The 27,460-nt window shown below is 37.8% G+C and overlaps 1 protein-coding gene across 7 annotated transcripts in view; it reads right to left on the bottom strand.

The window, feature by feature from the left end:
• The window catches only part of HEPH (hephaestin), an 85,480-nt gene that overhangs the window by 46,161 nt on the left and 11,859 nt on the right, over positions 1-27,460 (bottom strand). For 5 of the 7 annotated variants that reach the window (XM_045471355.1, XM_045471360.1, XM_045471358.1 and 2 more), the window contains 9 exons: positions 23,191-23,403; positions 21,639-21,821; positions 20,285-20,539; positions 18,214-18,382; positions 16,860-16,996; positions 11,288-11,419; positions 7,303-7,514; positions 4,616-4,766; positions 2,011-2,223 (listed from right to left, as the gene is read on the bottom strand). In XM_045471355.1, coding sequence (XP_045327311.1) covers positions 2,011-2,223; positions 4,616-4,766; positions 7,303-7,514; positions 11,288-11,419; positions 16,860-16,996; positions 18,214-18,382; positions 20,285-20,539; positions 21,639-21,821; positions 23,191-23,403 — 1,665 coding nt within the window. The remainder of the gene's footprint in view (positions 1-2,010; positions 2,224-4,615; positions 4,767-7,302; positions 7,515-11,287; positions 11,420-16,859; positions 16,997-18,213; positions 18,383-20,284; positions 20,540-21,638; positions 21,822-23,190; positions 23,404-27,460) is intronic. The other 2 variants (XM_045471361.1, XM_045471362.1) reach the window with 1 other exon arrangement.

Below are 27,460 nucleotides of genomic sequence, written 5' to 3'. Positions count from 1 at the left end.
CATCTAGGAGTAAGAATTAATAGAACTTGATAGGGAAAGGGCAAGACAGTAAGAAAAAAAAATAAAGCCAAGGTATTTAACCTGAGTAAATCATCACCCCCTCCATCCAGGTCTCTGTCTTTCCTCTCATTAGTAAAGTAACTAAATTGAGATTATCTCAAAAGTGTTCTACCACTTCCAACAATTTATTACTCATTAATTATTCATAAAGAAAAAAGAGTTTGAAAGATCTGGAAAATGCAAAGGTAAAAAGAGTCTGGGCTTTTGCTAATATTTAACGGATATTGGACCAAGAGTAACCTTTCAAGTCTTTAATAAACCCATTCACTCCCTCTCCCCCCATATCACCAATTATAATGTTTTTAAACCATCTACAACAACCCTCCTTGGGACTCCTTTTGTGTGGGTACAAAAATAATTTCATTTATCCAAAGTAAGAGTAAGCATAGGGACACATATAAACTTGGCTGAGGAGCCTGGCTAATTTTGCAGGAAGGAGAGTAAACATAGGGTTTGGTTTTGGGGTCAAGGATAGAGAGGAGGGTCTTTTTTCTTCCCCTTCACCTTTTGCTTCTTTGACTTCTCTGCCTGCCTTCCTTATTTCTTCCTTCCTTCCTTCCTTCCTTCCTTCTTTCCTTCTTTCCTTCCTGGAAAGTCTTTTCATTTAGAAGTTTTCCACCCTAGGCCTTACTACAAGCATTTGTGTCTGTTGTTTTTTTTCATCTCCATAAACCATTGTTTCTAATTTTCTAACACCATCTCTCCTTAACCAAGAAAGTATGCCCCAGGTAGATGGCCAGCAATGAAGTTCCAAGAGGTCTGTGGAGACCAGGTTTATGTCAAATGTTTTTCAAATGTAGTGCCAGAATGAAATTATTAAATTGTCAAGGAGACTTGTTTGGTTTAGGATTTTTTTTTCCAAACACTAATGGAATTTACAGAACTAAAATAAAAGTTTAGTGGAGACTGTATGGAACTCACAAATTTTTCTGAAAACGCTATTGTCACTTACTGCCTAAAAAAATAATACACACTACAAACTGCAAAGAAAAAGTACTATTGCATTATAAAATGTCAGACATAGATGGAATCTAAAGAAATACTCTTGAAAACTAAGAACAATCCGAGAGTTGATGGGGGGTGGTAAAGAGGGGAGAGTGGGTCATGGGTATTGAGGAGGGCACCTGTTGGGATGAGGACTGGGTGTTGTATGGAAACCAATTAGACAATAAATTCCATATTTAAAAAAAAGAAATATTCTAGCTAATTTTCTTTATGAAAGAAAGATATGGAAATGAGGGAAAGGGATAGACAAAGAGAGGGAAGGGGAGGGGCATGAACAATGGGAGAGAGAGGGAGGGAGAGAAAGGAAAGGAAAGAGGGAGGAAAAAGGGAAGATGGGAAAGGAAAGGGAGGGAGGAAGTGAGGGGGCTGGACAGAGAAAGAAAAGAATGATGAAATGCAGCCACAGGGTGGGGGTTGGTTAGACCACAATTAAATAGCAAATTAATTAAATACCTTGGGCTAAAAGGTTTTATGTTCTGATTCCTGGGCTGAATTTGTTACAGCACACCCCACCCCACTCCCACCAGAAGTTTGCACAAATCCTCATAGAATATCAGAGTTAAAAGCACTTTATAGATAGGTACATCTTGTGGACCTCCCTCGCAATGCAAGGATTTTAGCTATAAAATCTCTATATAGCTATGGGACTACACAGTTAAGTCCACCCTCTACCCATATAAGAATTGCCCTGTTGTTGGGCAGTATCCATATTTCTTTCCTGTTGTTCCAGAAAAGAACTTCCTTAGCTCTTTACTTTTTGCCTACAGCTAAGAAAAAATCCAAATAACCAGAACAGAGTGCACATTAAGGAGAGAGGAGATAAGAGTGTTTTGAAAACTTCCCATGAACCCTTAACTTGTTCTCTTTTCTCTTCACCTTCCCCCCTCACCCAGCACCATACCCAACAGAGCCTCTCAGCCTAGGGACAGCTGTTGAGTCACTTACCAGGGTTTTCAGGCTGCATGATGGCCATGACAAAGGTATGAGGAAAGAGCATGGCTGCACTCTTCCTCATGCCCTGAAGCTGCACAGTGTTGCCCTGGAACACGACCCCATGCACATCAGTCTCTGTGCCCAAGCCAAGCAGGTGCCAGGCCACTGTGTCACCCTTGCACATGTCCAGCCTGGGCAGGTTAGAGAACAGAAACCCATTAATGGCTGGAAAACAAAAACACAACACAAAACAGGAAGATGAGAACAGATTCTTCAAGCACTGGTCAGGAGCATAGCATCAGTTCTGTACTATGGTTTCCCACAATTTGAAATGTTGGATTCATCCTCAACTTCTCTGCCTTCTTCCCTAAGCCACTTTAGTTCTACTTATGAAGATCTGCCTCCTTGAGCTAAGGGACCAGCTGTCCTTTCTGAACTCACCCCCTGTAACTCTTATATCACACTTCACGTTCTTGCAAAACTGAAATTCTTTCCACTACCACAACTCTTTCACACACACACACACACACACACACACACACACACACACACAGATACCAGCGTCTATTATTCCCACTCTTTTGAAACTCTCCTCCGTTGGCTTCTGTGACGCCACACTTTACTGGTTTTCTTACAACCTCTCTGATTGTTTCTCTTTCATCTTGTTCTTGTTCTTCATCCCTCCTGAAAGTATTGGGGTTCCCTCAAGTTTCCATATTCATCTTTCAATCTGTCTCTTTTTCTTTACTTCACTGCTATGGCCTAGTATCTTGCTCTCATAATTTCTGGCCTGAACTCCTGAAAAAGCCCTCTCCCTGGTACCCTTGCCTTCAGTCTATCCTCCTACCCTATATCACACAGAGGAACACACTATTCCTGTGAGCTCTATTTGTCTCTGTATCCCCAAGGCCTTAAAGATGCTAGGTGTTTATAAACACATGTTGAGTTTTCACATGCTATTCCCTCTGCCTGGAATAACATTTTCCTCTAGTTTCTTTACAGCAAACTGCTACTCATCCATTATACCTCAGCTCAAATGTCAACTCCCCTGTGAAGCAGGGCTACTTCTCTCTCCCCCCCACCATGTCTCTCTGTGTGTGCCTCTCTCTCTCTCCTTCTCTCTCATTTCCATGAAATTTCCCCCCTACAAAATTCTTCCATATCACTTATCACAGAGTCCAATGATTTACTTAGAAATGTATCTCCCACCCTAGATTGACCTAGAAGCAAGCACATTTTTCTATATTTATGTGACTGCCCAAGCACCTGGCATATTGTCTGGTACTACTCACGTGCTTCATAAAGTCAAACTGAAATGAACTTGGTTCACAGGACTTGTTTACTTTTTCCAGCTGATATAACTGGTTATGAGAACCAAAGAGAGTCAAAAGACAACACAGTCATTCATGACTCCCTCCATTTCTTCACACTCCTTTTGAAAATATAGGGAGGTCTGCTTAAATCTGACCCCTTTTAATGTCCTCACATCCACTGGAACCACCTTTAATGAGTAATCCTACTTGGTAATTCTTCAAAATGCTGATGAGAATGTTGCTAATCTCCTGATTCTGCTTCCATTGCCTGTAATGTATAATTGCAAACCTATTTAGCTTCCAAAACCAGCTCCAGCACTCCCTTCTCCCAGGAATCCCTCAATTGGATTGTTCCTCATTAACGTTCTCCTATGAACTCCATGTCACTTGAGAGCTGTTTCACATAATTTAGCACTTCATTATAATTGATCTTGTATTGTTCTATAATTATTTCATGTGTGTTATTAGTCTTATTTCATTGCAAAATGTTGGGAGCTCTTTGCAAACTGGGACCATGTCTTCACATTTACTCACTCACCCACCTACATACCTACCCATTAATTTGGTAGTTCACTTGTTCATTAAACATTTACTGTGTATTAGAAAATGTAGACTATACAGAGAGCAGCAAACAATACCCACCTTTCAGGAAAGTACACTTTAGCAGAAGTCAAAAGCCATGTAACAAATAACTATATAGAACATGCTATTAAAATAGTCTGATCAAATTGAATAGTGGTTCAGAAGAGGGTGTCATTATCCTGGGATTGGGTGCTAAAAATGGTTACATGGATTAAGTCGCTTTTAAGACCTTAGGGAATGGAAAGAATTTCCACAGCTAAAGGAAAAAGTATAAGGAAAGGCGCTTCAACTGGAGGGCAAAGCATTGTAAAAGCATGAAGTCAGAAAAGTATAAGGTATGTCTATATAGAGAAAAATAGTCCTGTTTGGCAGGAATATGGAGTTGGGGAGTAAGGATAGTGGTCAATAACAGAAAGAAGTAAGACTGGAAAGGTATCATTCCAGCTTACTCTCTTCACTCTCTGGTGGATGCCTTGTTTGCAATTCTCATTTCATAGCACCTTTTTCCAATGCCCCCCATACTTTGTAACACAAGATAGAGCCCAAGAAGGCACAAAATATAAGATCTGTTGTCTTAGATTGAATTATTCAATCTAGCTCATATTTTGGGTAGAGCTGACCATGGGATCAGTGCTTTCACAGATGGGACATGATTACGTTTAGGTTAGGTTTTTACTTGTAACCTCTCAATTGTAGCTCAGGGGAAAAAACACTCTCCATACCATGCATCCGATTGGAGTCTTGGAAGCCTTTAACATCCTCTGACAGCAGTCGGGAATCCAACATAGCAGTTGCTTGATTGGCATTGCTGTACCAGCTCTTGTTCTCATCCAACACAGTGAAAAGGAGAAAAAATTCCTTATCCACCCCTTTCTGTAGGTCCATGGTAGAGAACATAGGAAAAAAATGACAATGGTTTCAGCAGTTGTGAGTTGTGCAGCTCTAGACCTAAGAAGCCCCGATTTTTCCTATTTATTTTTTGAGATACAGAGTGATGCCCATTCCTCCTGCTTAGGGTTGTAGTTGTTGCTACACAGTTTGTCATTTGGAAATTTAAATTTTCTAAATGTTTATTTATTTTTGAAAGAGAAAGAGACAGAGTGAAAGGGGGGAAGGGGCAGAGAGAGAGGGAGACACAGAATCTGAAACAGAGTCCAGGCTCCAAGTTGTCAGCACAGAGTCAGACGCAGGGCTAAAACCCACAAATGGTGAGATCATGACATGAGTTGAAGTTGGATGCTCAACCAACTGAGCCACCCAGGCGCCCCTCCTCTGGTAATTTCAAACTGAAGGTGGGTGAAAGAGGTCAAAATAAAATAAAGTGATGAGACTGGAGGGGAGGAATATATGAAAGTGGACATGAAGAAGCACAAGATGGGGATTATGCAGAAATAAAGAGTGATAGAAGAGAGCATAGAGTCACCCGGGGAAAGGTGGCTTGGAGATCAAGAGAAGACTCTGAAGAAAATAAGAGAAAAGGGTATATAATTATTATTAATGTACTATTATCATTATTATGATGGATGATGATCATTATCATCATCATCACTATTATTATTACTTCTAACATTTACTGAGTGCTTATTATATATCAGATACTGTGATAAAGAAACTTCACATGGATTATTTTAATTAATCCTTGCAAAAACCCAAGATACCGACTTTTATTGTTAACCTTTACTACAGATATAGAAGCTGAGGAAATGGGAGGTTAAGTAACTGGCCCAAGGTTATACAGCTAGAAATGGTGAGATGGAAATGAAAGAACACAAACAAATATTAAAATACATTTAGGAATTAGGATCACACTGGATAGTGACATGCAGAAGTATGAAATTGCACACTTTCTTACATCATACACAACAATAAATTCAAAATGGTTACAAGACCTGAATGTGAGACACGAAACCATCAAAATCCTACAGGAGAACACAGACAGCAACCTTTTTAACCTCAGCCACAACTTCTTACTAGACATGTCTCCAAAGGCAAGAGAAATAAAAAATGGACTATTGGGACCTAATCAAGATAAAAAAAAAACAAAAAACAAAAAACAAAAAAACAAAAAACAAAAAAAACACCTTCTGCACAGTGAAGGAAACAAAACAAGAAAGGCAACCAATGTAATGGGAGTAGATATTTGCAAATGATGTCAGAAAAAGAGTTAGTATCCAAAATCTATAAAGAACTTACAAAACTCAACACCCTAAACACAAATAACACAGTTAAGAAATGGGCAGAAGACATGAATGGACACTTTTCCAAAGGAGATATCCAGATGCCTAACAGACACATGAAAAGATGCTCAACATCACTCTTCATCAGGGACACACAAATCAAAATCACAAAGAGATACCATCTCACACCTGTCAGAGTGGCTAAAATTAACAACTCAGGAAACAGCAGATGTTGGTGAAGATGCAGAGAAAGGGGAACACTTTTGGACTGTTGGTGGGAATGCAAACTGGTGCAGCCACTCTGGAAAATGGTATGGAGGTTCCTCCAAAAATTAAAAATAGAACTATGCTATGACCCAGCCATTGCACTACTAGATATTTATCCAAAGGACACAAAAATGCAAATTTGAAGAGGCATATGCACCCTAAAGTTTATATGTTATCAACAATAGCCATTTATGGAAAGAGCCCAAATGTCCACCAACTGATATAAATGGATAAAGAAGATGTGGTTTATATAAACAATGGAATATTACTTGGCAATGAAAAAGAATGAAATCTTGCCATTTGCAATAACGTGGATAGAACTAGAACGTAATACTAACTGAAATAAGTCAGAGAAAGATGAATATCATATGATTTCACTCATATGTGAAATTTGAGAAACATGACAGATGAACATAGGGGAAGGGAAGGAAAAATAAGATAAAAAAAGAGAGGGAGGCAAACCATAAGAGACTCTTAAATACAGAGAAAAAAACTGCAGGTTGCTGGAGGGGAAGTGGGTGGGAGAATGGGTTAAGTGGGTGATGGGCATTAAGAAAGGCACTTGGGATGAGCACTGGGTATCATATTTAGAGTTGAATCACTGGGCTCTATTCCCAAATCCATGACAACAGCATGTGTTAATTAACTTTAATTTACATTTAAAAATTAGAAAAAAACTATTTAAAAAATTAAGATCAAGGTTTAGAAGAAGGTGAGGTTTAAAAAATGAGGAGGTGATGAAAGGATAAAGAATAGAAAGGAATAGAAACTAAGAAAGATATTTGTGAATGAAAGAATACCATGCAAAATAGCATGAGGTCACCAAGTATCCATTTCTGATTAAATAGCTTGGTTATTTTTTCCATTACCTTATCTCTAGAACACATTCCATTTTTAACTCCTATTTAACAACATAGCCTTGTCTTCTTCCCAGCAGGCTTTCCATCCATAAACCTTGGCAATACCTGTTTGCCATCTGCATTCAAGGCACCAGCCTTGCACACCAATAGGGGCCCCACCAGACCGGAATTCGTATCTCTTATGGGATCTGCAGCAGAGAAGTACATCCAGGTGAGACAGGCAGGATCCTGAGCAGCAGGGCCAGCGTGAGAGGGGACTGTCCAGCGATATGTTACTTTCTCAAAGGGCTTGGCCACCAAGCCAAGGTTGGATGAGCCTGCAGGGAAAAATATGACTAATTATCATATTTGCTACAGTGAGAATCAACAGCTCCAAAGAGTGTGGTTAATATTATAAACCACAAGGTATTTTTGAGCAGCAGCAATATACAATATAGAATATTAAAAAGAATCCTTGGTAGGAGTGAAGAGACCAAAGTTAGTTTCTGGTTCTGTTAATGGTTGTTATGCAAACTGGGGAAATTTAAACTTTGCCAAGTTACAGTTTTCTAAACTCATAGGACTGAAGGATTAAAAGGGCCTTTAAAACTTATTTGGCCTCTTTGTTTAGGTTTATTCCTAGGTGTCTTTTGTTTTTTGGTGCAATTGTAAATGAGATCAATTCCTTGATTTCTTTCTGCTGTTTCATTATTGGTGTATAGAAATGCAACCAATTTATGTAGGTTGATTTTACATCCTGTGTCTTTGCTGAACTCACGTATCAGTTCTAGCAGTTTTTTGGTGGAGTCTTTCAAATTTTCCGTGTAAAGTGTCATGCCATCTATGAAGAATGAAAGTTTGATTTCTGTATGCTGAAAACCATAGAAAATTTATAAATAAAATTGAAGAAGACACAAACAAATGGAAAAACATTCCATCCTCATGGATTGGAAGAATAAATATTGCTAAAATGTTGATACTACCCAAATCAATCTACACATTCAATACAATTGCTATCAAAATAACATTAGCATTATTTACAGAGCTAGAACAAACAGTCTTAAAATTTGTATGGAACCAGAAAAGATCCCAAATACCCAAAGTAGTGTTGAAAAAGGAAACCACAACTGGAAGCATCACAATTCCAGACTTCTAGCTTCATTACAAGGCTGTATTAATTAAGACAGTATGGGACTGGCACAAAAGCAGACATGTAGATCAGTGGATCATAACAGAGAACCCAGAAATGGGCTGACAAATCTATGGCTAACTAATCTTTGACAAAGCAGAAAAGAGTATCCAATGGAAAAAAGACAGAATCTTCAGGAAATAGTGTTGGGAAAACTGGACAGCGACATGCAAAAGAATGAACCTGGAACACTTTCTTACAGCATACACAAAAATAAATTCAAAATGGATGAAAGACCTAAATGTGAGACATTTAACCATCAAAGCCCTACAGAAGAAAACAGGCAGCAACTTCTTTGACCATGGCCACAGGAAATTCTTCCTAGACATGTCTCCAGAGACAAGAGAAATAAAATGAACTATTGGAACTTCATCAAGATAAAAGTCTTCTGCATAGCAAGGGAATAATAAACAAAACTAAAAAGCAACCAACAGAATGGGAGAAGATTTTGCAAATGATATATCAGAAAAAGGGTTAGTACCCAAAATCCATAAATAATTTATCAAACTCAATACTCAATAAACAAATAATCCAGTGAAGAAATGGGCAGAAGACATGAATAGACACTTTTCCAAAGAAGACATCCAGATGCCTAACAGACACATGAAAAGATGCTCAATATCACTCATCATCAGGGACATACAAATTAAAGTCATAAAGAGATACCATTTCACACCTGTCAGAGCGGCTAAAATTAACAACTCAGGAAACAGCAGATGTTGGTGAGGATGCAGAGAAAGGGGAACTCTTTTGGACTGTTGGTAGGAATGCAAACTGGTGCAGCCACTCTGGAAAACGGTATGAAGGTTCCTCAAAAAATTAAAAATAGAACTATGTTATGACCCAGCCATTGCACTACTAGGTATTTATCCAAGGGATACAAAAATGCAAATTTGAAGAGGCATAGGCACTTCAACATTTATAGCAGCACTATCAACAATACAAAGTTACTGAAAGTGCCCAAATGTCCTTTGACTGATAAACGGATAAAGAAAATGTTGCATGGGAGCACTTGGTGGCCCAGTTGGTTAAGCATCCAACTTCAGCTCAGGTCATGATCTCATGGTTTGTGAGTTTGAGCCCTATATTGGGATCTGTGCTAATAGCTCAGAGACTGGAGCCTGCTTTGGATTCTGTGTTTCCCTCTTTCTCTGCCCCTCCCTCACTCACACTCTATCTCTTTCCCAAATATAAACTTCAAAACAATATAAAAAAGTAGGCAGATGTGGCTATATATATATATATATATATAGTCACTTATTTATCCATTCACCTATTGATAGGCACTTCGTCTTCTTCCATAGTTTGGCTATTGTAAATAATGCTGCTATAAACATAAGGGTGTGTGTGTCCCTTTAAATTAGTGTTTTGGGGAATTTTTAAAGTTTTTATTATTTACAGTTTAGTTCACTAAAATACAGTGTAATATTAATTTCAGGTGTACCATATAGTGATTCACCACTTCCATACAACACTCAGTGCTCATCACAATAAGTGCACTCCTTAGTCCCGATCATCTATTTCACCCATCCCACATCCACCTTCCCTCCAGCAACCAATAATTTGGTCTTTTCCACTGTGGTCAGGAACAAGATAATGATGTTCACTCTTACCAATGTTCTTTAACATTGTACTGGAAGTCCTAGCCACAACCAGACAACAAAAGAAATTTAAAAAAAATCAAAATCACCAAGGAAGAAGAAAAACTAAATATTTGCAGATGACATGATATTCAATGTAGTGTTTTTTGTATTTTGTGGGTGTATACCCAATATGAAATTAATGGATCATAGGGTAGTTCTAATTTTCACTTTTTGAAAAACCTCCATACTGTTTTCCATAGTGGCTGCACCAGTTTGCATTCCTCCAACAGTGTAGGAGGGTTCTCGTTTCTCCACATTCTCACCAACACCTGTTGTTTCTTGTGTTTTTGATTTTTGTCATTCTGACAGGCATGAGGTGATATCTTATTGTAGTTTGATTTGCATTTCCCTAATGATGAGTTGTGTTGAGCATCTTTTCATGTGTCTGTTGGCCTTCTGGATGTCTTATTTGGAGAAATGTCTGTTCATATCTTCTGTCCATTTTTAATTGAATTATTTATTTTTTTGAGTGTTGAGTTGTATGTGTTCTTTATATATTTTGGATACTAACCTTAAAGGCCATATATGAAAAACCTACAGAGAACATAATACTCAATTGGTGAAAACTGACAGCTTTCCCTCTAAAGTCAGAAACAAGGAAAGGATGTCCACTCACTACTTTCATTCAACATAGTACTGGAGTTTCTAGCCACAGCAATTAGACAACAAAAAGAAATAAAAAGCACCCAAATTGGTAATAAAGAAGTAAAACTTTCACTGTTTGCAGATGACATGATACTATCTAAAGAAAACCCTAAAGATTCCACAAAAAAGATACTGGCAATGGCAAATTAATTCAGTAAAGTCCAGGATACACAAATTAAATGTGCAGAAATCTGTTGCATTTATATACACTAATAATGATATAGCAGAAAAAAATTAAGAAATAATCCCATTTACGATTGCACCAAAATAAGAACCTAGAAATCAACCTAACCAAAGAAGTGAAAGACCTGTACTCTGAAAACTATAAAACACTGATGAAAGAAACTGAAGACAAAACAAAGAAATTGAAAGACATTCCATGTTCATGGATGGGAAAAACAAATATCATTGAAATGTCAATCATATTGAAATATATATGTGAAATATATTTGAAAGAATATGTCTCTTTTTTAGCCCAGCTCTGCTTCACTGTAATATCATGCATGCATTCAGCAATATCCATGCAAGGCAATTAATTCTGTCTCTTCCCTCATTTCCTCCCCTATTTATTTGTCCTCAAGAGCTACTTGATATTTACTGCAGCCCACATCAGTTGGAAGCCCTGCTTCCTCACCATTATTGTACACAGTTCCTTCATAATCTTTCTCATAAAAGACTCCATGAGGCTGTATGCTGAACGGCTGGGAAGCACGGTTGTAAAATATCACCTGGATGGTGTCACCCACCTCAGCCCGGATCACTGGTCCTGGAAGATGGAAAGGAGAGACAATGGGAATGAAAACAGAGATGACCAGGGAGGATGGAAACAAAATAAGAGGGAGGGAAAGAAAAAGGAAGTGAAAAAGATAAACCCTCCCTGTGTAATAATAAAAATCATCCCTTATAAGTGTGTTGCAATTGACAGCTATAAAAAACTTCTTTTTTAAATTCATTATCTCATTTGGATCTTCAAACATTATATTGGGGATATTTTTATTTTACAAATGTGGAAACTGCAGCTCAGAGAGGTTGAATTGATGTTCCCAAATTCAAATAACTGATTAGAAACAGATCATGACTTAAAGCCAAGTCTTTCACCCACCCCCACTGTCAGGTTCAATCCCATTTCCCTTACGTTTATTGCCACAATTCCCATAGCTGCATTTACTAGTAAGATACATCTAACTATCTGATCTTGCCTCAAGCCTAAACCAATTCTGAGCATATAAAATTATTATATCCTCTATCCAAGTCCTGAACTAGGTAGTTGAGCCATGATTCATGGAGCCTTTTTTGTTCCACTATTCACCACCTCTAACTTAGCTCAGTCATCTTTGAGATTAACCAGAAGTACCAAGACAATACCCTGAGCATTTGTGCAGGCTTAAACCCTAGTTCAGTGTTTCTGGTTTGTTTTCTACTCACTTTCCACACCTAATGCTGCACCTATGATCCAAGAATCAAATGAAAATGAAAACACAACATAGCAAAATGAGATGCCATGGAAAATGTGCTAAGGGAGACCTTTATAACTATAAATATTTACATTGACAAAACATCTCAAATCAACAACTTACTTTATAAATTAAAGAATTAGGAAAAGAAAACAAACTAAATCCAAAAATAGAAGAAGGAAGAAACTGATAAAGACTAGATCAGAGATAAATAAGATATAGAAAAGAAAAACAATAAAGAAAATCAATGAAACCAAAAGTTGGTTCTCTGAAAAGATCAACAAAATTGACTAACTGTCATGGATATGGATTAAGAGAAAATAGATAAGACTCAAATTACTAAAATAAGAAATAAAAGTGAAGACTTTATTACCAATTCTACAGAAATAAAAAATATTGTAAGATAGTACTATGAACAGAAAACCTACCAAGACTAAAGCATAAAGAAATAGAAAGTCTGAATAGAATTGTAACTAGCAAGGGTATTTTCTTCTTTATTTTTATTTTTACTTTAACTTCAGTGTAGTTAACATACAGTGTTATATTAGCTTCAGGTGTATAATATAATGATTCAACACTTCAATACAACATCTGGTGCTCATCACAAGTGCCCTCCTTAATCCCCACCACCTATTTCACCCATCCCCCCACGCACCTCCCCTCTGGTAACCAACAGTTTTTTCTTTATAGTTAAGAGTCTGTTTCTTGTTTTGCTTCTCTATTTCTTTCTCTCTCTCTCTTTGTTTTCCTTTGCTCATTTGTTTTGTTACTTAAATTACACATAGAAGTCAAATCATATGGTATTTATCTTTCTCTGACTGACATTTTTCATTTAGCATTATACTTTCTAGCACCATCCATGTTGGTGCAAATTGCAAGCTTTCATTATTTTTTTATGGCTGAATTATATATAAAGAAGATATGTGTGTGTGTATATATATATATATATATATATGTATATATATATACATATATATGTATATAGATAGATGTATATCTATATCTATCTATATATCTTCTTATATCAATGGACACTTGGGCTGCTTCCATAATCTGCTTATTGTAAGTAATGCTTCTATAAACATACAGATGGTTGTATCCCTTTGGTTTAGCATTGTATTTTGATTTAGTGTTTATATTTTGGGGGTAGATATGCAGTAGCGTGATTACTGGATTCTAGGGTAGTTCTATTTTTAACTTTTTATGGAACCTCCATACTGTTTTCCAAAGTGGGTGCACCACTTTGCATTCCCACCAACTGTGCAAAAGGGATCTCTTCTCTCCAAATTCTTGTCAACACTTGTTGTTTCTTGTGTTTTTGATTTTAGCTACTCTGACAGGTGTGAGGGGATACCTCATTGTAGTTTGGACTTGTATTTCCCTAATGATGAGTAATGTTGAGCATCTTATCATGTGTCTGTTGGGTATCTCAATGTCCTCATTGGAGAAATGTCTGTTCATTTATTCTGCCCATGGTTAATTGGATTATTTGTTTTTGAGTGTTGAGTTGTGTAACTTCTTTATATATTTTAGATACTAATTCCTTATTGGATAATAATTTGCAAATATTAGGTTGATAATTTGCAAATAGGGTAGGATGCCCTTTAGCTTTGTTGACTGTTTCCTTCACTGTGCAGAAGCTTTCTTATTTTTATGTTGTCCCAATAGTTTATTTAGCTTTATATCCCTTGCCTTAGTATACATATCTAGAAAAAGGTTGATACCGCCAATGTCAGAGACATTTATGCTTGTGCTCTCTTCTAGGATTTTTATGATTTCAGTTCTCACATTTAGGTCTTTAATCCATTTTGAATTTATTTTTGTGTATAGTGTAAGAAAGTGGTGCAGTTCCATTATTTTGCATGTAGGTGACCAGTTTTGCCAATATTTGTTGAAGAGACCTTTTCTGTGGGAACAGTCTTTTAAATATATAATGCTGAGAAAACTAGATTTCCACATGCAAAACAATAAAGTGGGACTTCTATTTAATACCTCTTTACCATATATAAAAATTAACTCAAAATATATTCAAGACGTAGATTTAAGATCTAAAACTATACAACTCTGGTAAGAAAACATATGGCGAAATCTTCCCAACATTTGCTTTGCTAATGATTTCTTAGATATGACACAAGAAGCATAGGTAATAAGAAAAAAAATAAACATAATGAATTTCAGTATTTTTTTTAACTGTGCATCAAAATACACTATAAACAGAGTTAAAAACCACCCACAGAATGGAAAAAAAAATATTTGCAATTCCTAGGTCTGATAGGAGATTAATATCAATAATGCATATGGAACTCTTAAAAATCAACAACAAAAAATAAAAAAAAAACTCAATTAAAAATGGGGAAGTGACTTAAATAGACTTTTCTCCAGTGAATACACAAAGGACCCTGAAGCCAAGACTACCCTGTATGTCAACTAACTTGAATTTAAATTAAAAAATGTACAAATGACCAATAGGAACATGGAAGGATATTCAACATCACCAATTATTAGGGAAATGATAATCAAAAATACAATGGGATACCTCCTCATACCTCTTAGGATGGTTACTATCAAAACAAAAACAATACAGTACAAAACAAAACAAAAGAGAAAACAAGCATTGGCAAGGATGTGGAGAAATTGGAACCCTTGTGCACTGTTGATGAAAATACAAAATGTTACAGCCACTATGGAAAAGAGTACGGTGGTTCCTCAGAAAATTAAAAAAAAAATAAATTTACCATATTATACAGCATTTCCCCTTCTGTGCACATAACAAAATGTATCCAAAGCATGTCTCAAAGAGATATTGTATACCCATATTCATAGTAGCATTATTCTCGATAGCCAAAATGTGGATGCAACCAAAGTGTCCACTGATAGATGAATGGATAAACAAAATATAATATACACATACAATGAAATATTATTAAACCACGAAAAAGAATGAAATCTTGTGATGTGCACTAACTTGGATGAAGCTAGAGAGTATAATGTGAAATTAGTCAGCCAGAGAACAATAAATACCATACAATATCCATCATATGTGGAATTTAAGAAACAAAACAAAGGAACAAAGGAAAAAAAAGAGAGAGATAGAGAAACCAAGAAATAGATTCTTAACTATAAAAAACAAACTGACTATTTACCAGGGGCAAGGGACATGGGTGTATGGGGTAAATAGGTGGTGAGGATTAAGGTGTGCACTTGTCATGATGAGCACTGGGTGTTATATGCAGTTGTTGAATCACTGTATCATACACCTGAAACAAATATAACACTGTATGTTAACTATAAGAGAATTAAAATTTTTAAATTTAATAAAAAATAAAGATATGAGAATGATAGATGACAAGAAAAAAGGAAGGAAATTCTGCAATATGCTGCAATGTGGATCAAACTTGAAGGCATTATGCTAAGTGAAATATGCTGGTCATGGACAGACAAATACTGCATGATTCCTCTTATATGAGGCACTTTGAGTAGTTAAAATCATAGAGACAGAAAGTACAACAGTTGTTGTCAGGAACTAGGAAGAGGGAAGAATGGGAAGTTATTGTTTAATGGGTGTAAAGTTTCAGTTTCATAAGATGAAAAGATTTATGAAGATGGATAGTGGTGATGATTACACAACACTATGAAATGTATTTAATGCCGTTGAAGTGTACACTTAAAATGGTTAAGATGTTAAATTTTATGCTATATGTATGTTTTCCCAATAAAAATGTTGAACAAAGAAGACTGAAACTCATACTGGACACCAGCTAATGATAGCTTCTTAATACTCAGGGCCCACCTTCTTTCCCAAAGTGGCTTTCTGCTCCTTGTATCTTCCTGTCCAGCAGATGTAATACCTGTTGTCTATGTTCATATTTCCTAGAATCAACTGACACACACTTAACCCCAGAACATGACCAATTCCATTACTTTCATTACAAAAGTTTTCTTCTATCCAATCTATTTTACTTCCTGGCTCTACCAAGTGGCTAAACCACACCCAACTTTGCTATATCTGTGCTTTACAGAATATTATTCTTCTGGATGCCTTATCCAGGATCAGGCTTTAAACCTTGTACTATATCCCTCACCATAGCAAGCATGTCTGCATGTCATGCCAATCTGTTCCTGGTCTCATATTGCCAGGAACCTGAACAGTCTTACTGCCTTGTATATCCCTTCAGAAATACACCTAGAGAAGCACTTCTAAAAGTGTAATCTGGGGACGCTTGGGTGGCTCAGTCAGTTAGGCATCCAACTTCAACTCAGGTCATGATCTTGCAGCTCGTGGGTTCAAGCCCCATGTTGGGTTCTGTGCTGACAGTTCGGAGTCTGGACCCTACTTAAGATTCTGTGTCTCCCTCTCTCTCTGCCCCCCCAAGAATAAACAAATGTTAAAAAAAAATTAAAGTATGGTCTGTATAACAGTGTTACCAGAAGACGTTCACTAATAAAAAGTTCAGGAATTAAGTATGATGAATTCTATATATTCTTCACATTTTGAATATTTTTGATGAACAAAAATAAATACAAATTTATGAGAAGTCCTGCAGCAAACACTATTTGACCACGTTTAACCTAGTGTTTTGCAAACACATTCAGACTTGTAGCCTTTTTTTCACCAGATATTCATCCCTCAGGACTCAGTTTGGGAGATGCTTGTTTCAAGTGTACCTCTGAGGTGCCCCAGGTTCCAGTGTCTAAGTCCTCACCAGTTCTCAGGTTCCAGTAAATGAATTTCATATGTTAAGAATTCCTCACCCAGGATTCCAAGATGTGTATTTTCCTCTATCTGCACCTTTTCCTGGAATGTCTCATCTTGGAAGGCTTCATATCGGACTTTCCAGTAAGTGCCCCCAATTCGACTGGAGCTCTTCTGGAAGAATTTATCTGAGCCACTGGATATAAAGAGGTAAATGTCATATGATTTAATTATGTATCATATAGATCCCCATATCATCCTTGGTCTCATTAAGTTATGGGTACTTATGTTTAGTAAGAACCTCAGGGATAACCCAGGTTAAATTCCACACAGTGAAGTTATATCCTTTGATGACACCACTAATTAATGATATATAGCTTCTGTCTGCTTGAGTCTTTCAAAGGTCATGGGACTTATTTTCAGAGAAAACAATCCTTCTTGCTATTGGAGTTTTAATGGTTGGGATTCTTTATAGTAGGCTGAAATCTTCCCTTAGCAAGTTCCAGACAATGGGAAAAGTTCTGCCCTCTTAAGTTACATAGCCTTATACATGTCCTAATTATCCTCATGTATTCAAGATCCTTTCTCACCTTAATAAAAAATATTCTTAACTTAAAAATGAAAGCCAACAAACTTAGCAAGCACAGTTGGAGATTCTAGAAGCTATGCTGAGATCCAAGTTCCTACTTTTTTTATGGTTTCTGCAGATTCATTCTATTATTCCTCACTAGAAGAATAAACACGACAGGTGCCCTAGAATATTCCACCCAAAACTCTCCTAGTCATTTACTAAGTACCTCTTCTGTAAAAGATCTGGAATCACTGATAGCCCAGTGAGTCAGTATAAGTTAAGGCCTAGCAACTGAATAGGGAACTAACCTTCTGCTCTATTTTCCCTACATGATTCATGGGTGAGGTAGGAGAATTTGGAGAAGTTCTTCCAAAAGGGTGAGAATGGAAAGGCTACAAGGTGGGTTTCTCCCACTCTTCCTACATTTCTCACAGTGCTTTTTACACTCCTTTTCAATTGCCTCCTTCAGGCTGTAGAAAAGAAAGGAAGGGACCATGAGGTAAACAATGAGTCAAATAAAGAAGAATTGGATAAATGCCATTTCAACTGTTCTGGTTTCTTTTGAGTTTTATTTTCTGAATGTGGCCTGGGATCATAACAGGAGCAATCTCAAACTCTACTTGGATCCTTTGCTGAGAATATGACATAGCCCTACAAAAATCTTTGTAGCTTCCCAAGAGCAAACTCTCTAAGGGACCACAAGAATTTGGCTAACAGTTGTGTCATGTAATTCCAGCCAGACAATGATTGTAACGTCTAAGTGAAGTGAAAGATTTCTGAGAGGGTGTAATAGGTGGTGGGCTAGTCCCAGGAGCTGGGGGAGGAAGCCCACTGCCTCTTACCTGCCTGGCTCCTTCAAATTCTTCCCAGTACTCCCATCATGCCCCATCGGGCCATAGTCCCATAGAATCTCACGGGCCTCAATGAAGTACTGCCGGACTTTGCCTGTGAGTTGGTTCATGGGAGGAGTCATGGAGCAAGACTTGACCTGGTAGAGTGCTTGCATGCCATCTGGAGGAAGGACATAATGGCTGGATCCATTCTACCCAACAGGTCATATACCCAGATGACCCACCTTCCTCCTTCTCCTGTTACCACCCCCCCCTTCACTATGCCACTTTCTTTTACTCCTTAACAGCATGACTGGGAGAAAGGGAGCATTCCATGTGGGAATTCCATGTGGGAATTCAAGTACCTTCACTTGCTCACCACCACTTGTTTGTTTACTAGATCACATTCTTGCTTCTTCGAGAGGCTTACATTGTAGCAACATCACAGAGTTTGAAGTCAGAAATACCTGAGTTCAAATCTAATCCTTATCACTCACTATATGACCTTAGGCCAGTCACTTCCTAGATCTGAGCTTTAACCCCTGTTTTGTAAATGAGGAGAATAGGGAAATCTACCACTGGGCTGGCAGGAGCATCACATTTTTTTAAAAAGAGGAGTAAGAAGAAAAAGGGAAGTAAGTTACATGTAAACTGGAAAGTTCCCAAAATAATGGAACTTCTTCTATACATAGAGATGAAGATGCAGACTTGGGAATGTCAGGAAAATTCAAATTCTAAATAATCATAATAATAATAATAATGTTTATTTATTCTTGAGAGAGAGAGAGAGAGAGAGGGACAGACAGAACATGAGCAGGGGAGGGGCAGAGAGAGAGGGAGACACAGAATCTGAAGCAGGCTCCAGGTTCTGAGCTGTCAGCACAGAGCCTGATGCGGGGCTCAAACTCACAAACCGTGAGGTCATGACCTGAGCTGAAGTCAGATGCCTAACCAACTGAGCCACCCAGGCACCCCAGGAAAATTTGAATTCTAAATAGTATCTCCAAATGTGCAAGAATTTACATTGAGGTATGCATAGTAATAACGGATAATAATACCTTATGTTACCTTTACATATGTTACCTCCTTCAATCCTCATATGATTATTAGGATTAAAAGACTTGTGAAACAGACTTTTAATGTGCCCTTTTGCAGATGAAGAAAACTAAGGATCAGAGAGGTTAAGAAACTTGCCCAAGATTACACAGCTAGTCAATGGTGAAACTGAGATTTATAATCCTATCTTTTAACTGCAAATTGGAATGCTTATTTTCTTCTCTCAGAGAAGTTACCTGAGCTCAACCAAAGTTAATTAAACAACTGGTAGAACCAAGATTTGAGTTCAGGCTTTTCTGGCTGGCTCATATTACCTTCCTGAGATCCACCTAATTTATCATATATCAAATAATGCTAGAAAGTGTGAGCTCAATATTATACTATATGTTACCTAACTAGAATTTAAATAAAAATTTAAAAGAAAAAAAAAGAGCTAGCAATGATCTTAGACAGTATGTAGACTAACAAATTTTATAGATGTGGAAAATGAGGTCTATATATGGGAAAACACTTTTCCAAAGTCATACAGTGAGTTTTTCACAGAGGTGAGACAATATCTCAAACCTTCTAATCACTCATCTAGTGCTCTTTTCATTGTCTCATATATTCTCCCTCTCCTTTGATGCTCCTCAATGTGCTATGTCATTACTTCAACAATGTTCTCTCTGAAAACCAAATCTTCTACCCCTATAACTGTTGGTTCCCAACTAGAGCATCACTACTTGCTCACAGTACTCTATGATCTCCTGAAGAAGCCTTACTCTTCTTTACTTTCTCCTTCATTCCCTGTTCAATAAGCTGCAAATTGCTCCAGATCTTAATTCCTTCGAATTCCGAGCAAAGAGGACAGCAAGTTAACTGCTGAGCTAGGGAAAGTCCTGGCTAGGTCCCAGAATTCTAGTCTAGTATTTCATTCTTTATACCTAGCTGTCCCACCTGAAAGACCTATCTTATGTCTCCAGACACCTGATGACCATTAATGCCATCTCCCTTCTATACTTCAAGGGTCAGAGTTGCTTAATCTCACCTCGCAAGTGACTATTCACTTGACAGCTAATCAACCAGGTGCCAGGTTCCTGAGGCACCATCTCAGCAGTCACAAAGGTGGCTGGAAAGATGTGAGCCACATCAGTGCGGTGGCCCCGGATGGTTAGTATTTGTCCATGGAAGAAAGCTGTGTGGACATCTACTTCATTGCCCATGCCAAACAAGTGCCAGGCCACACGCTTCTGTGCACACATGCTTAGATCTGGTAAGTTACCAAAAACAAAGCCATTGATTGCTGCAAATAAAAATACAAATAAAATATCAGAGTTAGGAAAATACAGCCTAATGGGAGAAGGTTTGCCATCTGACAATAATAATAGATAACATTTAAATAAATTCTTAAAAAGTAGACTATGTTGACCATATGCTTTATTTCATTTAAAACCTTACAAACACTCCTGGGAAATAAGCAGATATTGTTGCTCTCAAACAAACAATGAGAAAACCAAGGCTCAGAGAAATAAAGTTACTTCTCTGCCAAAGCCACAGAGCTATTAAGTGATAGAACCAAGATTCCAACCCAGAAATCTGAAGAAGTTTTCTGAAGAATGGGGTTTATTTTGCAAGCTAATCTTTCATTCCAGGCCAATTTCCTTCAGAAATTTCCACAGGACAATTTTCAAGTTAACTAATTACCATGGTTATCAAAAGCATTTGGTGTAACACTAAAGATAAATTTGAACTGTGCAAGCCATCCCTACATCTTCCATCTGAGTTTTCACCTCCCCTTGGAATTGTCTGGCTTTGAGAAGAAGTAAATCCCTTTCTTAATTAAACAAAAATAAAATCAAATTGTTTCTATTACTAAAATAAGTTATCTGCTCATGACTCAGGGCTTTTGTGTCTTTAGTTTGTTTTGGATTAATTAAGATGATCAACTCCCTCATTGCCAACCATTTCCCCCCACAAAGTGGGTAATTCTTCTAACCTTTTTAGGACAAAGAAATGTTGACTAATTATATCAGTGGGCAACCCTCACCCTGAGTGACTGAGCATATAGTACTTGACTTTAGAATTGATAACCTAGGCCATTCCACATTAGAAGGCAGGGCATCTAATGGCAAGAGCACAGACTGTGCAGTCAGACAGATAAGGGTTAGAATTTTAGCTGTGCAGTTTATCTGTTAGCTGGATAACAGCTGACAGATCTGTTAGCTGTGATCCTGGATCTTCAGTTTCCTTATAGGTAAAACAGAGAAAAGATACCTACTATTTTAAGTTCTTGTGAAGTTAAAAAGAACCAAATATGTGAAAGTACCCACCAAATGCTAGGCCCAGTACAAACTCTCCATCAGTCTTCACTATCATGGTGTGGCCACCCTCTCCCAGCTCACCATGCATCCTATTGCTTTCCTGAAAGGCCTCATCTTCTTTGTCTACTGAGGCAGGGTCTGAGCAGTAAGTGATAATGTTCTCATCAATATGCCAGCTAAGGTTCTCATCTACCACACTGAAGAGCAGGAAGAAATAACTGTCCACATCCTTCCGCTGAGGAGGGGAATTCCCATCCAGGGTTCCTAGAGTGAGAAAGAAAGATGCCCTTGAAAACATCCCTTCCTTAGCAACAGTAACCTGCGAAGGGTACTCATAAGAAAGAAATAGCAAGACAGGGTGACTTAAGAGTCTGTTGTCAACAGGAAAACAGATAAGGCCTTTTGCTGATAATTTCTTTTATTTTCCTATTTTTAAATGTTTATTTATTTATTTTTAGACACAGAGAGAGCAAGTGGGGGAGGGGCAGAGAGAAAGAGGGGGGGAGAGAAAGGATCCCAAGAAAGCTTTGTGCTATCGGCACAGAGCCCAACATGGGTCTCAAACTCACCAACCGTGAGATCATGACCTGAGCCAAAATCAAAAATCAGATGCTTAACTGACTGAGCCACCTGGCACCCCTTTTACTGCTAATTTTGATTTCCAAATTTCAATTACCCCAGTTAAACCCAATTCAGCTGAGCCTAGGACTTGAAGGTTAAGCATATAGGATTAATATCCCTCCCACCATCCCTACCTATGCCTTCAACCCAGGGCTTTAATCTGACCATACTTCTGCAACACCCAGGTCTTCTGGGCCTGGCAGTACTTAAACTTATCATATTTCCAACCAAGTTCCAGTTCTCCCCAAATCCTAATGGCTCCACTTTTGATATAAATCACACTTAAACTCTTAGTGCACACCTTACTTTTATGTTACTTGACTCTCATCATTACTAATTCAAGGTTTTATTTTTTTTTTTCAACGTTTATTTATTTTTGGGACAGAGAGAAACAGAGCATGAATGGCGGAGGGGCAGAGAGAGAGGGAGACACACAGAATCGGAAACAGGCTCCAGGCTCTGAGCCATCAGCCCAGAGCCTGACGCGGGGCTCGAACTCACGGACCGCGAGATCGTGACCTGGCTGAAGTCGGACGCTTAACCGACTACGCCACCCAGGCACCCCTAATTCGAGGTTTTAAAATGAAGTAAGAAAAAAAATAAGAAAACATTATTATTTTTTAAATGTTTATTTATTTTTTTAGAGAGGGAGAGCTGGGGAGGGGCAGAGAGAGGGAGACACAAAATCTGAAGCAGGCTTTAGGCTCCGAGCTGTCAGCACAGAGCCTGATGCAGCACTTGAACTCACAAACCACAAGATCATGACCTGAGCCAAAGTCAAACACTTAACCAAGTGAGCCACCCAAGTGCCCCAAAAGTTTTTTAAAAGGTAATGAAATTAAAAAAAATAGTAGAAAGAAAGTTTAGTGTGGTTTATTCCTAATAATAAATAAAGGTGCTGGATTAACACTCCTTGAGGTTGCTGTTTAATATGTAGGTGATCCAACACACATCACTGCTTCCTGGAAATAACCCACACCACATCTCAGTAGCTCACCCATGGGGTCTGTACCTCTTTTACAAGTGATAAGGGGTCCAATGAGACCAGTAGCAATGTCTCGTGGAGCATCTACATGAGAATGGTAGATCCAGGTGAGGCATGCTGGGTCAGCATCAGTGGGTGCGTGGCCTTCTGGAATGGTCCAGTTGTAAATGTGGCTGCCTCCCGGGGGAACAAAATCATCAGCTTTTAGCTGACCAGAGGAGCCATCTGGGTATAGGGAGCCTAGAAAATGAAATTGCACATGCCCAATCTCAGGGTGAGTGAGAACGAACGTAACAGATATGGAAGCCAAGAGAGGGATGATATATGAGACAGTGGTCCTCACAACCTGAAGAGGGCACCTGTTCAGGTAATATCCAGCCAAAGAACCACAGACTTTATATCAACCTCCCAGCACCTGGAGAGGTGCCAGCCATTGGAGAAGGAGCTGTGGCCATGGAAAGTGCTGCACAGCCTGATCCAATAGTATCCTCGTGCAAAACCAATGGCATAGAAGCAAGAAAGAAGACAGAATTCCTGCCCCCACCGCCCTTTCTTCAGGCCCTCTTTGGAAAATAGACAATTACAGAATTTCAATCTAAAGCTAACTGAAGTTCCTCAAAATATTAAAAATAAAACTACCCTATGATTCAGTAATCACACTACTGGGGATCGACCCCAAAGAAGAAGAAGAAGAAAAAAAACTGAGAAACTCTTTATCTTTCCTTCTATTTTAAATGACAGCCTTGCTGTATAAAGAATTTTTGGCTGCATATTTTTCTTATTCAGCATGTGAAATATCTCCTGCCACTCCATTCTGGCTTGCCAAGTTTTAGTGGACAAGTCTGATGCTAACCATATATGTGTCTACCCTTGTAGGTTAAGGACATTTGTCCCTAGCTGCTTTCCAAGTTATTTCTTAGTTTTGTATTTTTCAGGTTTCACTCTGATATGTCAAGCTGATGACATGTTTTTGCTGATTTTGAGGGGAGTTCTTTGTGTCTCTTGGACTTGAATGCCTTTTTTCATCCCCAGATTAGGGAAGTTCTCAGCGATAATTTGTTTGAATAAACCTTCTGCCCCTTTTTTCCTGTTCATCTTCCTCTGGGACTCTTATGATACGGATATTGTTTCATTTAATGGAGTCACTAAGTTCCCTAAGTCTCCCCTCATGATGTAATAGTTTACCTCTTATTTTCAACTTCATTATTTTCCACAATTTTATCTTCTGTATCACCTATTCTCTCCTTTGCTTCTTCAGTCCTCATTGTGACTAATCCAGTTGGTTTTGCATCTCAGTTATAGAATTTTTATTTCAGCCTCACTAGATTTTAGGTCTTTGATCTATTCAGTAAGGGTTTCTCTGGTGTCTTCTATGCCTTTTTCAAGCCCAGCTAGTAGTCTTATGACAGTCGTTCTAAACTCTTGTTCAGATGTATTGTTTATATCTTTTTTGAGCAACTCCCTGGCTATGATTTCTTCTTGACCTTTCTTTTGGGGAGAATTCCTCTTGTCATTTTGGCTAAGTTTCTGCATTTTGCATGGTTTAAAAGCGTGTTATGTTTCCTGAAACTGAGAGTACTGCTATATTAAAAAGGGGTCATGTGGCACTTTAAGAAGTATTTCTGGTATATGCTGTGTGCACTCTGCTGTTGTGTTTTGTCTGCTCTTTCCCACTGGTCAGTCCTCTGCTGAGTTTCTCCTTGATTTTAATGGGAAGTGTTTGGACATTTAAGTAGGTGTGCTTTGATTTGATTGTTAAAATAAGCCTAGAGGAAAAAATCCTGATTCCCCAAAACAAGAGAAATGGAAAGGGAATTTAAAAAAAACAGAGAATTAAAAAAAACTATACAGTCGATTCTAGAGAAAAATAAAGGAAAAAAAAAAGTAAAGTAAAAAGAAAAAGAAAATACAAAAAGAAGACTGATAAAAAAAAAGAACAGAAATGGAAATGAAACAAACAAGAAACTATGAACCGATTCCAAAAAAAATAAAAAAATAAAAAAATAAAGAAAAAAAGAAGAAGAAGAAAGAAAAAACAGGAAAAAAATAAGCCTGGACCTATTTCCACCAGAACTGCAGGTGTCATTTTGAAGCACTCAATTTTCAGTATATTTAGTGCATGTTGAGTGCTGCCTATGCTGGTCTTCTAGAGGAGAGACATTCTGTGCTGGCTTAAAGTCAATCTTGTTCTAGTAAATATGCAGTTGCCAGGCACAGGGGGGTGGGTTTAGTGTAAATATGTCCTACTTTCACTGGGGGCTGCTGTGCTGCTCTGAAGTCCCATCCTGTTGGTGTTGGGGGGGAAATGGCACCACCCTAATCTCTTGTTCCCAGACAGGGGATCTTACACCCTGCACTGTTCAGGCAGCCATCACAGAATAACAATATCGGTCAACTTACCCTGCACCACAGTTCTCCTGTGTGCTTTCTTTGGCACACGGCTGGGATTCAAAACTTGAAGTCTTAAAGGACCCAGCACTGTGTGGACCCACCCCCTTCCTCTAGAGTAGAGCAAAAACACTAATTCAAAGGGATACATACACCCCTATGTTTATAGTAGCATTACTTACAATAGTCAAGACATGGAAGCAGCCCAGGTGTGCATCCATTGATGGATGGATAAAGAAGATATGATATCCATCTATCTCTCTATCTATCTATCTATAATATAGATATCTATAGATAGAGTTATGAGTCTGTTTCTTGGTTTCTTCCCCCTCCCCATTTTATTTCTGTTGCTTATATCTATAATATAGATAGATAGATAGATAGATATAGATATAGATATATAGATATATAGATATATATGCAATGGAGTATTATTCAGCCATAAAAAGAATGAAATCTTGCCATTTGCAATGATATGAATAGAACTATAGAGTATTATGCTAAGCAAAATCATTCAGTCAGAGAAAGACAAATGCCATGTGATTTCACTCATATGTGGAATTTAAGAAAGAAAACATATAAGCAGAAGAAATAAAATGGGGAGGGGGAAGAAACCAAGAAACAGACTCATAACTATAAAGAACAAATTGATGGTTATCAGAAGGAAGGTGGGTGGGGGGATGGCTTAAATAAGTGATGGGGATTAAGGAGGGCACTTGTGATGAGTACCAGATGATGTATGGAAGTGTTGAATCACTATATTGTACATCTGAATCTAATATAACATTGAATGTTAACTATATTAGAATTACTTTTTTTTTATTTTTTTTATTTATTTATTTTTTTTTTCAACGTTTATTTATTTTTGGGACAGAGAGAGACAGAGCATGAACGGGGGAGGGGCAGAGAGAGAGGGAGACACAAAATCGGAAACAGGCTCCAGGCTCTGAGCCATCAGCCCAGAGCCTGACGTGGGGCTCGAACTCCTGGACCGCGAGATCGTGACCAGGCTGATGTCCGACGCTTAACCGACTGTGCCACCCAGGCGCCCCTAGAATTACTTTTTTAAATGAAGCCAACTTAATGATCAGTTGGTCCACTTACCCATTTTACAGAGGATAAAACTGTGGAAAAATAACTTACCCAAGGTGATACAGGACGTTAGTGGCCCAGTCAAAACCTGATTCCCTTCTACTTCCCTCACTCACTGTTGTGTCATTATCATAGGCCATTGGATGGGGGTTACAGATTAGTAAACTGAACTTCCTCTTAAGAAGAAAACCGGACCTTTCAGAAGACTGTGACACTGTGCTGAGATGAACACTGGATGTTATATTTAAGTGATGAATCACTGGGTTCTACTCCTGAAACCAATACTACACTCTATGTTAACTAACTTGAATTTAAATAAATAAATTAAAATTAAAAATAAATAAATAAATAAATAAACCCATGGGCACAGTACCTGATGCTCACTAAGCTTTTCAAGGGCTTATGGAATTATTTAAGATTCAGAAGAAAGAATGTGTTGTTCAAAATGTTAAGGTAAAGTAATGAAATTAGGATTATAAATGTTTACAAAATATAATATGTTAACTAGTCAAGTAAAACCCACCTCAACATATAAGTAAATTAAACATATGTAAATTATATTAAATGTGGTATATGGATGCAAAAAAAAAAAAAAAAGAAGAAGACTGTGACACTAGAATAACACTCCATTACATTTGAAGCACACTCTTCTCTTCCCAAAGTACAGTCAAATATTTTATGTATATTATGGAGGGCACTTGTTTTGATGAGCACTGGGTATTATATATAAGTGATGAATCACTAGATTCTACTCCTGAAATCAATATTATACCATATTTTAACTAACTATAATTTAAATAAAATTTTGAAAAAATCT

Source organism: Leopardus geoffroyi, chromosome X (genome assembly GCF_018350155.1).
Source record: "Leopardus geoffroyi isolate Oge1 chromosome X, O.geoffroyi_Oge1_pat1.0, whole genome shotgun sequence".
Taxonomy (NCBI): domain Eukaryota; kingdom Metazoa; phylum Chordata; class Mammalia; order Carnivora; family Felidae; genus Leopardus; species Leopardus geoffroyi.
The sequence above is the reverse complement of the archived record's forward strand: the minus strand, read 5'-3'. Positions and strand labels throughout refer to the sequence as shown.